Below are 15,959 nucleotides of genomic sequence, written 5' to 3' on the forward strand. Positions count from 1 at the left end.
GGCCAGGGCCACGAAGTAAGAGAGAGTGAGAGAGGGGCAGAGTGAGAGGCTGTGGGTGTGGCTGTGGCTGTGGCTGTGGCTCTGGCTGTGTCAGGCCGTGGGGGCAGCATCGCATTGACAAACTGTCAAACATTGTCAAACGTGGCGCATTTTAATTGAAATGCAAAAAGCGCAAGCGCCAACACTCAAACAGCAGCAGCAGCAGCTGGCATACAAGATGGCGCTTGCGATAAATAAATAATATTATACAAGAGCCAAAAGACAATGCACTTAATTCCCATATATAAAACATATACATATGTACATTTGTATGTATATACGACTATATATAGTCGTGTCAGTCTGTGTGCGTTGAGCTCATAAATTAAAATTTCTCAATGCGCTTAAGCATGACAAAATGCCCTTGCCACATTACACTTACAAAGGCGTACTACAAATTTGTTGCAAAGAATGTATTATGTATTACATAAATGTAAATAAAGTATATAAGCATATAAGTACATAAATACACAGTCGAGTCTCGATAATTTGTACTTCACTAAATCGAAAATCGCGACAAATCGAAATAAATTTTATCGCTTGAAAAAATTTGTTGTCGATACTTGAATTTCTATGTAAATCGAAAAAAAAAAAAAACTGATTCTAATATTTATTGATATACGTATATATCTGTTAAAAGATGTTTGCTTGCCCAGCTATTCACAGTTAAGCTAAAATATATAATTGTTAGCCATTTATCAAAATCATTTTTATACCCTACACAAACAACTTGAAATGCTTTAACTAGGCTCCAAGCTTTTCTGCTAGTGGTTTGAATTATTGTTGCAATAGCTACTTTATATTAGCTTGAATTAATGTAGTATAAGGCGTACTTCGGACTGTTGCAAGAGCTCTATGAGTACTCTCTATACTATCAGCTAGCCTATAGTATATCTGTTATCATTCATCAAAGTATATTTTAGAGCTCTATGAATGCTCAATATATGTCAAGCAAAGATCATTAGCTAAGCTCCAAATCTATCAACGTAAAACTATATCCCACTCTACCTCATATGGTTGACAGCAATGCTTAATGCTTCAAGATAAGTAAGTGTATTTAAATACTATATGCACAATTTAATTTCTAGCTATCAAGTCAGCTAGGATACATTAAAAGCTAGAAAAATTTATATTTCAGCTATTAAATCAGAATAAGACCTGAATTATTATTGCATCTATGATCTATTGTGAATACTAATTCAAATATTAGGTATATAATCAGAATACGTTTTGATTACTATTATTATTTGTATTACAAAAATATACGAAATAAAAAAAAAAAAAAAAAAAAAAAACCTTCTCTGTTTAGATCCTTGGCTATTGGCCCTGATTTAATATATTATCTGAATTAATAGCTTAACGCAGTCATTACTAAGAAGCTTCACTGCTACTTAAAAAAAAAAAAAAAAACAGACTATCTATAAGAAATCTGATCATCAAGTGAAGTTCGATGATAACAAATTCTTATATATACAGAGTATTTGATATTCATCATAATTCAATGACAAATTTCTCATTATTATTATTATTTGTGTTTTTTCATTATTGCTGGCACCTTGCGTTGATTTATGACAGTAGCAAGTGGTCACAAAAAAAAAAAAAAAAAAAAAAAAAATTAAAAAAAAAATGTCTGCAGTTCACAAAATGGCTTTTGCTTGAATTAAATTTTTGGGCTCGGAATTTTAATGTAAAATATTTGTGTTTTTCTGAATTGTTTATGTTAAATGTGTATGTAAATTGTGTTTTCATTTAGACAAAAGCGGAGGAGGCGCATTTAAATATTTAATTTAAATTGAAATTGTGAAAACAAGCGCAATAACAACAACAACAACAACAAATGTGCCACGAAAATTGTGTAAAGCGAGTGAAAAGCGAGCGAAACAGTAAATGCTTTTGTATATAGGCGGGCAGAGAGGCGGAAAAACGGAGGGACGATGGAGCGAGAGACGGGACGGGGCGAGTCGGGCTGCTGGGTCAGACAGCCGAGCTACAGTTCTATTTATTGCGCAGCTTTTGTGCGCTGGGGATGGCAATGCCCTTTGCCATCTAAGATATCGCACCAAAGACGCAGCTGGCCAAAAGCAAGAGCCAGAGTGAGACAGAGACAGAGTGAGTGAGTGAGAGAAAGAGAGAGTTAGAGCAAGATAGAGAGAGAGGGAGAGGCACAGCCACTGCCCCAGCCGTTTGCCCAGAAAATGTTACGTTTATCTCAGTGTAACATCTTTTACTTGGGGGCACACAGTCAGCCGCTGTATAAGTATCTGTATCTCTAGATGTATCTGTATCTGTGTGTGTTAGTTATATATCTGCAGCTGTAGCAGTAGCACTCTCTCTCTGTGTGCGCGTGTGTGTGTGTGTATTACCCCACTGCCCACGTTGCGCCGACATTTTATCAACTCATTTTTTTTTTCTCTTCTTCTTTTTGCTTTATCTAACAAAACATTCATTAAATTGTTCGCAGCCAGCGCAAAAAGTCGTTTGCAGTTGCTGTCTGCCAACCCTCAGCGCTTTTGGGGGTTGTTTTGGAGCAGCCCCCACTCACACACACACACACACTCACACTCATACACAAAGAGAAGATGGCAAAAGATAGCGCCCAGATCTCAGGCAACAGCGCAACGAAAATTTCTATATCTGATGCTGGCTTTGACTTGGGTTGCTGTCAGTTGGTGGTTTGGGTGGTAGGGCTGACTTTTTGGGGGGCTTTTGGGTGGCTGCCAGCGCCAGTGAAATGAAATGAAATGAAATGAGAGGCAGAGGCGAGGCGAGGCGTAGTGCCAACAAAATGTCTCTGCCATAACAGTTACATTTAGACAAGAGCGCGCTGGGTATATAAATATATACAAATATATATATAGATTCATATATATGTACGTGCATATATATAAATTTCTGTGTGTACTGTGAAATTTAATTTAAAAATTCAAATTTCATTTTTTTTGTCTGTCCTAGGCCTGAGCAGACTTTTTTTTTTTGTGATATTTCTTTTATATCCTGGGCTCATTTCCTTTTTGGCCAAAACGGATTCGTTGTTGCGCACAGCCACATGCTGTTGTTAGCCGGGGCGTGGCAATTCAGGCTGTTGCTCTGCTATTTTATGTTTATGTTGCTGTTGTCGCTCGAAGGGTTGCCCGTGCACAGCTCGTTGATTGGCTTGGTCTTATTTCTCGTTTATTTGAGGCACATTTGCCTAATTAATACATCAGCTCGACTCATTTGCTGGCACGCACAATATATATATAAAAAAAATATATAAAAAACAATATCCAGAAAAAAAAGCGAAAACTATTGCTAAAAATCACACCTGCTGCTTGGCTAGAAAAATCAATAAAATGTTTTACGGAACAGGTATAACAACAACATATACATCTACATCTACATTTACAGCAACAGCAACAACAACAAAGTCAAATGTTGCTGCTGCTACGACAAGCTATTAATGTCGCTCATTAATGCTGCTCAATGAATTTTACGAGCCTTTTGGAGCTGGCCACAACTTGTCGCGCAGACAGCGCCCAAAAGGTTTCGCTCTTTTGCATTTTAAACAGCAACAACAACAACAACAAGAACGAACAGCAGGAACGAACAACAACAGTGACACTGACAGCAACACGGGCAAGTCTAGGCTAAAACAAAAGTGTAGCTCGCGATTTGTGAAGGCATGAAAATCGTCATTAATATTTGTCACTGGACATTGCAACTGCATATAAAATATATATATATGCACACATATATATATAGAGCCTGACTGGGCTTGGACTGGCCCCTTTTGGCCAGCTGCTGTTACCAAAATGAATGTGGTCTAAACACGCGTCCTGCCGGCGGTTGGGGGCTGCGTGCTTGGCCACATTTTCACATATTGTCTGGCCGCAGTGGAAGGGTTAGAAATGCAACCCTTTTGCCCTTAGCTGCAAATTATGCCTTTGCATATTAAATAGATTTATATTGTTCTGTATTTTGTTGTTGCTGTTGTTGTTTTTTGTGTTTTTTTTTTTCAACCCGTTCGCATAAAGCAGTTCGAGCAGGCTTTATGAGCCAGGGGCGCCCTAACAAGCAGGCCTTAATCATCACAGACTCCACCAACTTTAGCTCCAACTTCAACTTCTGCTTCCTCTCTCTCTCCCACTCACACGCTGTCGATTGTGAGAGCCTGTTTCATTATATTATTGGCACGCCCTGTTTTGCGGCCGCGGCTGCGCTTCATATCGTTAATTTTTAATTGATCTGCGGCACAATGTTGCAGCCAGGTTCGTCAGCTTGTGCCTCAAGCAGAGAGCAGCAGCAGCAGCAGCGGTCAGCCAGCCAGCCAGCCAGCAGGACACTTATGTTGCATGGCCACATTTCAAGTGCATTTTAATGGCATTAGGCTGCCCACTTGATGAAATGAGCGCGCTCTTAACAAGATCCTAGCGCCCCACAACAACAACAACAGCAACAACCACAAGAGATGAGCACAACAAGTGAACATATTGCCAGCCAAAAATGAACTAAAAAGAAAAAGGCGAAAAAAAAGTCGGGCGACTTAATGCGCTCGATTGCGTATACGCCCCGTTTGCAGAACGTGCATTGAACTTTTACTTTGGCTCAGTTGGCTGTTGGCCGACTTGCTTTAGTTTTGATTCGTTTTAGCTGTTGTTGTTGTTGTTGTTATTGTTGTTGCTTTATCGATCGCTTTGACTTTGACTTTCATTTGGCGCGCATTTTTTGGTAACTTGATTTATACGTGAAGCGTCTGCGCCTTGCATTTAATTTTTGGCGTCACTGCCTCCAGTTTTGTTAGCCTCGTTTGCTGTTGTTATTGCTCTTGTTGTAGCTGCTGCTGCTGCTGCTGCTGTTGTTGTTGTTGTTGCTCTGATTTTTAATCGCGTTCAGCGCGAAATTCCCACGCCAAAGGGCTGCCACTTCAATTCGATCCAGTTCACGTCTCAGTCTATCGCACATATGGCGCACACACAATGAGCGCTCAGCAAAAATGTGTTAATTAGAATTTCGTATAGTTGGCTAAATGACGCTCTTTCTTATTCTTTCTCCCTCTCACTCTCTCTCTCTATCTCTACCCCTCTCTTAGATAAGCATATTCTATGCTCACCCCCGCCCGCAAAATGTGTCGAGTCAGCGTTTGTCAATCACTTGACGCCCGTTAATTTTATTGATGATTGTGACTTTAAGCTCAGCCAGTTAGCTCGTTGTTATGGCTGCACAGCGGGATGCCAAGCATTTGAAATACAAATCTGGAAATCTGACACGCTTAACTGACAGCTGGATAACTATAGCACACCGACGACAAGTTGCTCTGCCCAAAAGTTATTGCCAAAAATCTCGAAATTATCTTGAAAGTATATGAGAACTCTAGAATATTTTAAATATAATAATAAAAATAAATTTGTAATAGTTTAAAAATGTTTAAATATTTTTCTCAGCTCAATATTAAAAAATTTTTTTAATTTAAGCTATCAACTGAACCTTTTTTTTTTTTAATTTGAAAAATTAAATACAATTTTTTTTAAATTAAAATTTAAGCTATCTATCTAAAATTTTTTGTTTTAATTTGAGAAATTAAATACTAATTAATTTGAAAATCATTTTTATTTTATTTTTAAAGTCCACAAATTGCAATTATAAGGAACTTTAATTTTTTTTCCAATTTATAATTCTGGAAAAATTGAAATTATTATTTTTTATTACTATTTTAAATTATTTATTTTAAATAAATGAATTATATTATTAAGTTTTAGGTCTTAAAAAATTTTAATTGTTTTTTTTTTTTAAATTTAAAAATAAGTGAATTTTTATATGAGTTTGTAGTTCTTAAAAAATTGGAATGTGCCAAATTCGAACACTTTGGACTGATTTGAGCTGAAATTCATATGATAGCTTGTCTTATAACTGTCGGCTTATCAAATTTATGCCCGCCGTTAATATATTTTGTTTTTTTATATAAATATAAAACGAAAAAGTCTTGTGACTAAGCTAGGGCATTCCGAATTGAAATGGATGTATTTAATAGCCGTTAAATGGCGACTTATGCAAGCTGATGTTGTTGTTGCCTTTGCTGTTGTTGTTGTTGTTACGCCGTTGAAATACGCCTTTGATATATAATTAATTAAGCGGCTTTTGTGAGCACTTAAATAAAACATTTATAAATGATTGTGTCAAGTGTTGATGTGTTTATTGTTACAGCAAATGCAACAACAACAACAGCCACAACAACAACAACAACTGCAGCTATAAACTGCAAATGGCAATTGCAAGTCTTTGCATGCAAATGATATGAGGCAGCGTAATAAGCATAAAAATAAACAATTTTGCAGCGCTTAACAACAATTTATTTATATATATATATATGTGTGTGTATATGTATATATATGTATGTGTACGAACACCGGCAAGAACAACGAGCCAACGTTTTGTTCAATTTATTGTGTGAAAATTCGCATAAATTAAAAGGAAACAAAAACAACAACAAACCAACTGAAAGTCGACTGAGGCATAAATATTATGCAAAATGCAAGCAACGCCCCAGCCCATGCCATGCCCCCTGGGCGTCTTGACTGACTGCTCGACTGACTAATATATGCCGTTGAAATTTGTATATTTATATAAGTCACGATTGTCCGAGATGCGCCCGGCTCTGGCTGACCTTAGCAGCTGCCTTAACATGCATTCGCAATTTACAATTTGCAATTAGCCATAGAAGCGGCTGCCAGCTCTCCAAATGTGACAAATTCATATCGAAGGTTGCTGACGGAGAGAACGAAACGAAACTGTAATTTTTCGGGGCTTGGCCTGGACTTGGATAGAGTGAGCCAGCGGCTATGTTAAGCATTTGGGACTTGTAATTAAATGCAATTATTGAAACGCCAGCGGCCAAGCCAAGCAGCCAAAAAAAAAAAAAAAAATAATAATAAAATACTGACAAACAAAAACAACAATAAGAAACGCAACAACAACAACTGCAAACATATGTAGCGAAGGCGACTGAAACAATGTTGTTGCTATTGCTGCTGCTGCTGCTGTGGCTTGGCTGGCGGCTTAAAATACATAAATTAAAAATTCGCATTGTTCTGTTTCAGCCAGAGCAACGGCAACACAAAGCAGACAATTTTTCGTGCTGCTCAAAAGTTACGACTTGTTGACTGTTTTCATACAATTCGGAAATTTAATTAAAGGCAACCGAAGCAGACAATGAGATGCGCAACTGTCGGGGCAGGTGCAGTTGGAATTGAAGCTGGAGCTGGAGCTGGAGTTGAAGTCGCCAATGGGCAATGCTCCATGCATGCGCTGTGTATGCAAAGTCTTGACCCTCTCGCGGACTGTTTTGCAAAATCAATACAATTGCCACCCAGCAAGTCAGCCAAGTCAGCAAAAGCAAAAGCAAAAGCAAAAGCAAAGCGAAGCGAAGCGAGTCTCTAAAACAATTGAATTGCATTTCAAGGCAAATGCCACAGGCGATGCAAGGACATTGATGGGCCGCATCCTGTTCGCTGCGCGCGCACACATTTACCACATTTACAGTCGCTGCCATAAGTCAGCGGTCGCGGCACATAAATTTTAATTTGTTGCATATTTTGTCAACGAGAAATCAACAAACACTTCGGCTCCAGCTGTGAATTTCTTGGGAATTCCCTGCGTTTGTCCGCGCTGCCACGTCAGGCTGACTGTGCTCTTGTATGTGTGTGTGTGAGCGTGCCTGTGCCTTCTTCTACTTATATTTGATTTTCATCCAATAATGGTTTATTTATGTTAATGTTATGCAATCAAAATGCATACGATTTAAATGCCAATAAAAAATCAACGCGACGAGCCAAGACACGAACCCGAACTGCATTTAACAGTTGTTCGTTGTTGTTGCTGTTGTTGTTGTTGCTTGTTGGTTATTTTGTTTTTACGCATGTTTAATGGACTAATTTTGTATAGGTCCAGCTCGCAGTGAGCTGTACTGTTGCTTTCTCTTTCGCACGCAGTGACAGCGTGTGAGTTCGTTGCTTAAGTCTTTCGTTTATGCTGCTGCTGCTGTTGTTGCTGTTGTTGGTGATGTAGTTGGCGCCAGGGCAGACCTTCGGACGGACAGCGTTACATATATTTTCATAGTTTGTTGCTGTTGATGCGCGCGCCCGATAAAAAACGATAATGTGCCTTGGCCAACAGCGCAGACACCAGACAGACAGACAGTGAGACAGAGAGAGAGAGAGAGAGATACTGAGTGAGAGAGTGGAAGAGAGATGACAACAGTTGTTCAGCGAGACTTCTCCAATAACCCACACAAAACAACGAGCGACCGCTTGGGCTGCTGCTGCCTGATTATGTTTTTAGTGCGTTAAGTGATAATGATGATGCGCCTTGATTGTTATCAGCCAAAGCGTTCACTCAGCTCAGCTCTGGCTCTGGCTGCAGTCGTCCAACCAAATGCAATCAAGACGCCAGCTAGTCAGAAAAATGATAATTAAATACATGCTCTCCCTCTCTCGCTCTCACTCGCTCTCACTCGCTCTCTCTGTCTTTCTCGAAGTGTGCTGGATTTGTGTTCCAGGAATTATTATGACATTTGAGAACTTTCACGCTGCTTTTTATGGCTTTTGGCGACAGAAACGTGCGCCGAGATTGATGCGCCAGCAAATTCCCAAGAATACAGTTCATGAATTTATTGATCAATTTGTGGCAATGTGTGGAAGCTGCACACAGCGGGTGTTGCATCTACGTCCCAACCAGCTTCTCTACTCACTACTCACTATTCGCTATTCACTATTCAGAGGAACTTACCAGTCTTCGCTTTGGCTTGATCAGCGGCCGATTCTGTCCGTTCATTTTGTAGTAGAGGCCACAGGCATTGCACAGATAATGTCCGGTGCCGTCGCGTCGCCACAGCGGCGTGGAGGTGGCACCACAGTTTACGCACTCGCGTCCCTCTGCAAGCAAAAAGTACAAAATAAAACACACACACACACACACAAATTGGTTAATAAAACAAAAAAGGTTAACAAAATGCATACATATGTATATAAGCTAAAATTTGGTTTAAATTGGAGCTGAGTGCCGAGTGCAGGCAACAACAATGCGCCAGCTTGTTAGGCAAAAAAAAAAAAAAGAAGCAGAATAACAAAAACAATACAAAGTAGCAGCAGCAACAACAACAACCACTCGCTGTGGCACACATTTTTCAGCTGCTTCACAGTCTTGTATTTTTTTTTTTTATATTTTTTTTCCTTTAGGCTTATTTCAATGCTCGTTCGAGGCGGCGTAAGAGGGTATATAAGCTTGTGCTGGATTAAGGGCGTTTATAAGCTAGATACTATGTTAGGCTGAACTCGATACTATACTACAGCTCGCAACTGTAAATTTTAGATCAATTTAATATGGTATTTGAGGATATGGAATATTGTGCAATTAATTTTATTTGTAAATTTTTTAAAGATTTTTTTTCTATTATTTTTAATTGAGCAACTTCATGATTGGCGTAAAATATATTTTTTATATGTTTTTTATTTTTTTATTTTGTAAAATATATTTTCAGATTGGGCAACTTCTTGGTGTCCTTGGTCTTAATAGCCAAGGTATATATATATATTGAGTAATATATATTTATATATATTTAATTTTGTAAAACGGATTTTTTTTGTATTTATAGGTATTTGTATTTATATTGTGTGTATAGTTATTTATATTTTTTAATTGAGCCACTGCTTAAGGTATACAGCCTTCATGGGCGTGTCCTTTGCAACGTTTATGTGTATATTGAATTTATTGAAGTATATATATATGTATACATATATATATATTTTTCAATTGTACAACTGAGTTTAACAGCTGAGCTCAGCTCAATAATAAAATCCCTCCAATTGAACGAGTATTATATAGTCGATTCCAAGCATCAACAAAATGCTAGCTTGTATTTTTATTTGTGAGTGTTTTTCATTGTTTTTTTTTTTTTTTTTTGCTGGCATAAAACGCATGGAAGCGGAAATGATGGATTCGCTGGCACTGTAGCGCTGCAGCGCTGCCTTCCTTGCTGACTCTACACATTTTAATTAAGCAGCGCCCGGTTCTAGTGACTGCAATCGGTCCCCCCACACCCGGCCCCCACTCCCTGCCCAGTTTCGGTTAGCCGTGCCGCAAACGCAACTCATTTGAATAACTTTAGGCATAATTTGTAAGCGACTTGACTCGACTTGGGCCCCGAGAGCATTTGGCTTTGAAAATGAAGTTGCAAATGTAACGCGTTATTAACGTTCATATTACAGTTGGCTTTTGTCTTTGTTATGGGCCGAGAGAGTCGCTGCTGCCGCTGCTGCTCTCTAGCATTTAATGACTGCCACTAAATGGGCTTCATTATATCGTTTGTCTGTTTGTTTGTTCGTTTCAAATTGAAATTTAGTCATAAAAAAATGGAAATAATAAAAATAGAGTCAGCTCCAACAGATTTAACGCTACTTTTTGGCCTCCCGAAAAACAAAAGCTGAAAATATGTGGGGCAATTTGAGTAGACATGCCTAGGCCTGAGTGTCTGCATACTTTTGTACGCACTGTAATTAATTAACGTTTCGCTTTACATGCCCACATAAGCATAACTGTTATTCCTTTCCTTCTTTTTTATTGAATATTAGCTCGCGTCACACCCAAGTGTGGGCGAGGGCGAGGACGAAGGGGGAGGGGGAGTAAGGAGGGGGGCTTACTCATTAAGTGCGTTGTCAACTCGTTGCCTGCCCAAACGCCATTAGAGACATTTTGATGACAGTTTTTGCTGTTTCGAATTCAATTCCGTTGGCTGCTTTAAGAGCCTTACGTGATTTGCTGCTGTTTATACGGCGCAGCAGGACTATCACACGTGTCCGGCCGCTGCCTGCTGTTGTCCGGCTGGCATGCCAAACATTTTGTTTTTGAGCTTTCAAAGAAATTAAATTAAACGTTCTGCGTGTTATGAGCCGCCGCCGCCGCGGGTGGCTAACCCAGCCACCCATCACCCGCCCAACCACTCGCCTGGGGCGCTCTCGTTTCATAAACAGTTCATTTGTTTCCATTTAATCGCAACTTTACTTTGCTTTTCTCTACAAATATATATATATACATTTATATATTTACTTTTTATAGTACTTTGTTTTTTCTTTTGTTTTCTTTTGTCTACTCTGCGTACGACTTTTTTAATTGCCGCACATTTGGCACTGGGCGTTGTTTGGCTTACAGTTTCAGTTTTCCTTTTTTCTGTTTTGTGATTTTTTCTTTTTGGGAGGGGGCCCTGCGTAACAAAGACCCCAAAGCCAAATTGCCGCCAATCAAAAAAGTAACACCCACTGTATAAAAATTGCATAAATTATTTGAAACTCGCTGAAATTGTTTACAGTTATTTGTTGGACTCTTTGTTTTGTCTCTTCATTTTTTTTTTTTTTTATATTGTGAATTATTTTGTGTGCAGCATTTATTTTTTTTTTTTTTATTGAGTTGTAGATCGCGGATTCTTTGAGTTCTCAATTTCAGTACAATTTTTGTATTGATGCGTAATCAGTTTGACTCGTTGATTGTGAAGCTGTGGAGTTGTATAAACTGGGGATAGACTGAAGATTATAGACTGTAGACTATAGATTATAGACTGTAGATGAACGGCTGACGAGTTATAACAGCTCTTTTCATGGAATTTTCTCTCTTGCTTAGCATTTTCTCAGTATTCCAGATGCAGCTTTCACAGTTCTCTGTTTTCTTCTATTGATTCGTTAGCTGATTTAAGGTTTCATTTTGTTTTGTAGGTTTCATCTGTTATGATTAGGCTCTAGATAACTATTATGTGCTGGGCAGTTCGTAGGTTATTCATTATATATAAGCTTGTGCTTTTCATTTGCTTTATATTCTAGATAAACAAACACTGTAAATATTGCTAATAATTTGTAGTTTTATGATAGGTATATTGAAAAAGCTAAGATGAATGTGCTTTTACATTATATATAAGTTTGCATGGGGACCAGAATTTTTTTCTTAATAAACGGGGTGCATATAGCCTGATTCTACTGTACTATATACGTTAGTATATTTACCCATTTCTGCTATATATGTATATCCTCATTCTAGAGCCTGAATCCCTTCACATCTTAAGACTCTGCCATGAACCTGAAGTTTCTCAGCCTGTATCAACTTACTCTAAATATTGGGCACCTCCTTTAAACAGTCAGTCTAGTCTAGAATCACAATCTCTACTTCATTTCATTCAAATTTCTCACTCGAAACTCTTTTGTCTAACAGTCTTTGCCCTATCAACAGCTTTGGCTATTGCGGCGCACAGTAGCCCCAGTTGAGTGCGGAAAACTTTATGCATTTATTGGCTGTGATAAATCCGAATAGAGGTCGACTATATATACATATATATGTATATGTATATGCTGGCCATATTAAGCCATAAAGTGTGGCTTTTGTGGCATTGTGAGTGGTTGTTCTTGCTCTGGCTGTTCTTTTTTTTTTATTATTTTTGTGTGTTTTTTTCTTTCTTTCCTTATGTTTTGTTGCTTTTGTTCTAGCACAATTCCAATGAAGTTCGCTGTGGCTGTGCCTGTGGCTGTGGCTGCTGCTCCAAACCACTCGCCAGTTAATAAATCAAATGTGTTAATGATGTTTTTACCCAGTGTGCCCACTTTTGACAACAAAGGCAACACAAGAGCCAACAACAGCAACGACAACGATGGCGACAACTACTGAAGGCTTCGCCTGAAGTAGACGTATCCGTAATATGAGTTCCACTCTGGGCTGGCTGCGAGTATATGCTATATGGATGCTATATGGCATACACGGCGCACGCGCACAGCTTCTCATGCGCGCCCTCTCTTTCTCTCTTACTCACACACACACTCCCTCACTCAGTCTCTCTCTCTGTCTCTGTCCTTTGTTTTAGTAGAATTTCTGCTCAGATCTAGAGGATCCTTTCGCGCTCTCTCGCTCTCTTTCGCTGTGTGTGTTTTCCTTTCTTTTCCTTTCTTATTTTATTTTATTTTTATATGCCCATTAAATATTTCTTTGGGTTCTTTGTTGTTATTGTTTTGATTTCAATTTGCCTGACGCCGGGCTGCTGCTGCTTCTGCTGCTGCTGCTGCTGCCGTCTGGCTGCTCTGCTCCTTCATCTGCGCTCTGCTGTCGCTTTGACAGTTTTTCACATTTTATTTATTTTCATTTTCATTTTCGTTTTCCACACAACACGTAGCAGGTTGGGCCAGATTCTCGCTTAGCCTATGATTTAGTAGCATGTTATAACTGTTTCTCTTGTGGTCCACACACAGAGCCACAGCCAGAGCCAGAGACTGAGCCACATCCACATGGGCACAATCATCCGCAGCATTGCGTTGTAATTTCTTGGAAATTTGTGCACACTTTGGTATTTCGTTTTCGTGTGCTCTTCTTTGGGTTTTTGGTTAAGGTTGCTGCTGCTGTTGTTGCTGTTGTTGTTGTTGTCTTTTTTTTTTTACGGCCACGGGTCCGTGTGACATTGTCTGGCCATGGGCCTGAACCCGAAAACGTAGCCCAAGTGAGCGTAGCATCTGAACCTGTTTTTAGGGCCTGATTTGGCATTAAGGTCTTCGGCTATATGGATGTCCGAGTTTAAAGGTCTAACTAACTGTGGTCGCTGCTTGATTTGACATTTGGCGTCAGTGGCCATAATTGTTTAGAATTTATGTCTTGTACCTTTTCAGAGACAACAGAAATTCCCTTTAATTTGTTGGTCGCATGTGGGCAGGCCCAATGCGAAGGGTCAACTGCAGTTTTAATTAGTTGCCGTTGTTGTTGTTGTTGTTTGTTGTTGTTGTTGTTGCTGTTGTTTGTTGATATTAATAAACATTTATACTAGTTAAAGGTTACTTAGATATACATATAAATATATAGAGAGAGAGACAAAGTTTGACAGTTACAGCAATAGACAGACAGAGCAAGATAGAAATAGAGAGAGAGAGAGAGAGAGAGATAGGGAGAGATAGACGTTTTACTGGTGAACAAGACAAAAGACACATGTGGATGTGTGAGTAAATAGTTTCTTGTTTGTTGAATTTGATATATTATTATTTTTAATTTTTTTTTTGCTTTTAATGAAAATGAATTAACAACAAAATGAAAATCATAAAAATTTAAACAATTTATAGATATATATATATAGATTTATATACGAATACAAAGTAAAATGCAAGCTTAAGTAAAAAGTATGAATTATTTACACAGAGAGTGAGAGAGAGAGAGAGAGGAGGACAGAGCAAGAGAAGGGCTCGATACGACTGGGAGTTCGTGGCTGGCTGGCTGGGTAACGCCTGTGGCCATGCCACGCATGCCTCAAATAAGCAGCAAGCGCCTCATTTTAAGGCCACAGCTGTCAGGGCGCTGGACAAAGGAACAATGGACGCGCGCACAAGAAGCTCATCCCTGCTGTTAAGCTGCGCCAGCAGATCTGGACTGGACTGGATCGGACTGACGGGACGGGAGGACTGGAGGGCGGGAGGGCCGCATGGGCAACGGCTGATTGAGTGAAGGCTGCGCATTGCATAGAGGCCCGGTCCATGGACACTCGCCCATACCCATATCAATTACTTAAAGCTCATTCACAACATTTTTTATTTTCACCTGACAAAAGCCCAAATGGCATCCAATCAATTTGGCCAGGCGCTGGCCAAGCATAAATCCTTGCCTCTGCATGGACATGTCTGGCTAAATGTCTTGGCCTGGAACTGAGTCTTCGGGAATGCGACTTGGTTGGCCCATTGATTTCTCAAAGTGATAGAGAGTGGGAGAGACGGGGGCAGGGGGAAAAGGGAGCACAGAGAGAAGCAACCAACACATGTTCTTGCGCCCCGAAAAAAGAAAAAACAAAACAAAACAAAAAACTTATCGCTAGCGATGCGATAAACGATAAATAAATACAAAAAGAGACAGTGGAGAGAGAGAGCGTGGATTGGGTCGAGGATCGTTGGCTAACGAACGCGCCCGCAGCCAAAGTGAGCAACAACAACAACGACAATAATGTTGCAGGCAACGTTTTTGGTTAGTAAACAGCAGGAACAACAACAACAACGACAAAACTGTCGCCTGGCCAGCGAGCAAATGAAATAATATGAAGCGCAGGCAAAACATTTTGTCAGCGCGCAGCTTCCTACATTGCATACAAGCAAAAGATACGGCGACAGCAGCAGCAGCAGCAACAGTTGCAGCTACAGATACAAAGCTGTAGATATACAACAACAACAACAACAACAACAACTGGCACAACAAAGAGCACTGGGCTACTTAGTTCGTTCACATGCCAACGTTTTGAGCTTCCTCATTTGCGTTGAGTGTTGAATTAACATAGCTCTGTTAGCTAACAGCGCACTGTTAGCTTAGACAGCTGTGGTTCTTGCTGCTGCTGCTGCTGCTTGGAGGGGTTGCAACTGCAACTGCCGCTAACGACCCTCAACCCGCAACCTCTCACGCATTGTCGAGCGGCTATAAAGTTGTCGTTGTTGTTGTTGTTGTTGTTGCTGTTGCTGGCAGCGACATGCGAAACCGGCTGAGACGGCGACTGTGAAGCAGGTGCAGCAGCAACAAACTTCCGCAGCGAATGCCAGAGCGTAAGTGTGTGTGTGTGCGTGTGTGTGTAGCAGCAGCAGCAGCAGCAACATGAAGTAATTAACAACTACAACAACAAAACTACAACAAGCTGATGACGCAGCGCAGCCCAGCTAAAGCGTTGACAATAGCATTGAAGTTTTTCGTTTTTCGTTTCTCGTTTTTTTTTTTTTTTTTTGCAACTGCTGCCAGTTAAGCTGACTGCTACAGCTGCTGCTTCGTCTTCTTCTTCTTCTTCTTCTTCTGCTTGTGCATCGTTTTCATGGTGGCGTATACGCAATGCTGTGTGAGAGAGGGCGTGGGGGAAATCTGAATTTGCCTGAATGCATACAGGAAACATGACCAAGTGGCGGGAATGTGGC

General features: G+C 39.8%; 1 protein-coding gene across 2 annotated transcripts in view; it reads right to left on the reverse strand.

Annotated features, from left to right (window-relative positions):
- The window catches only part of grn (GATA binding protein grain), a 43,907-nt gene that overhangs the window by 8,100 nt on the left and 19,848 nt on the right, over positions 1–15,959 (reverse strand). For both annotated transcript variants that reach the window (XM_089473330.1, XM_018019316.2), the window contains exon 5: positions 8,800–8,945. In XM_089473330.1, coding sequence (XP_089329456.1) covers positions 8,800–8,945 — 146 coding nt within the window. The remainder of the gene's footprint in view (positions 1–8,799; positions 8,946–15,959) is intronic.

The sequence above is a fragment of the Drosophila arizonae genome, chromosome 2 (genome assembly GCF_054131065.1).
Source record: "Drosophila arizonae isolate 15081-1271.41 chromosome 2, UAZ_ARI_1.0, whole genome shotgun sequence".
In the NCBI taxonomy this organism is placed as follows: Eukaryota; Metazoa; Arthropoda; class Insecta; order Diptera; family Drosophilidae; genus Drosophila; species Drosophila arizonae.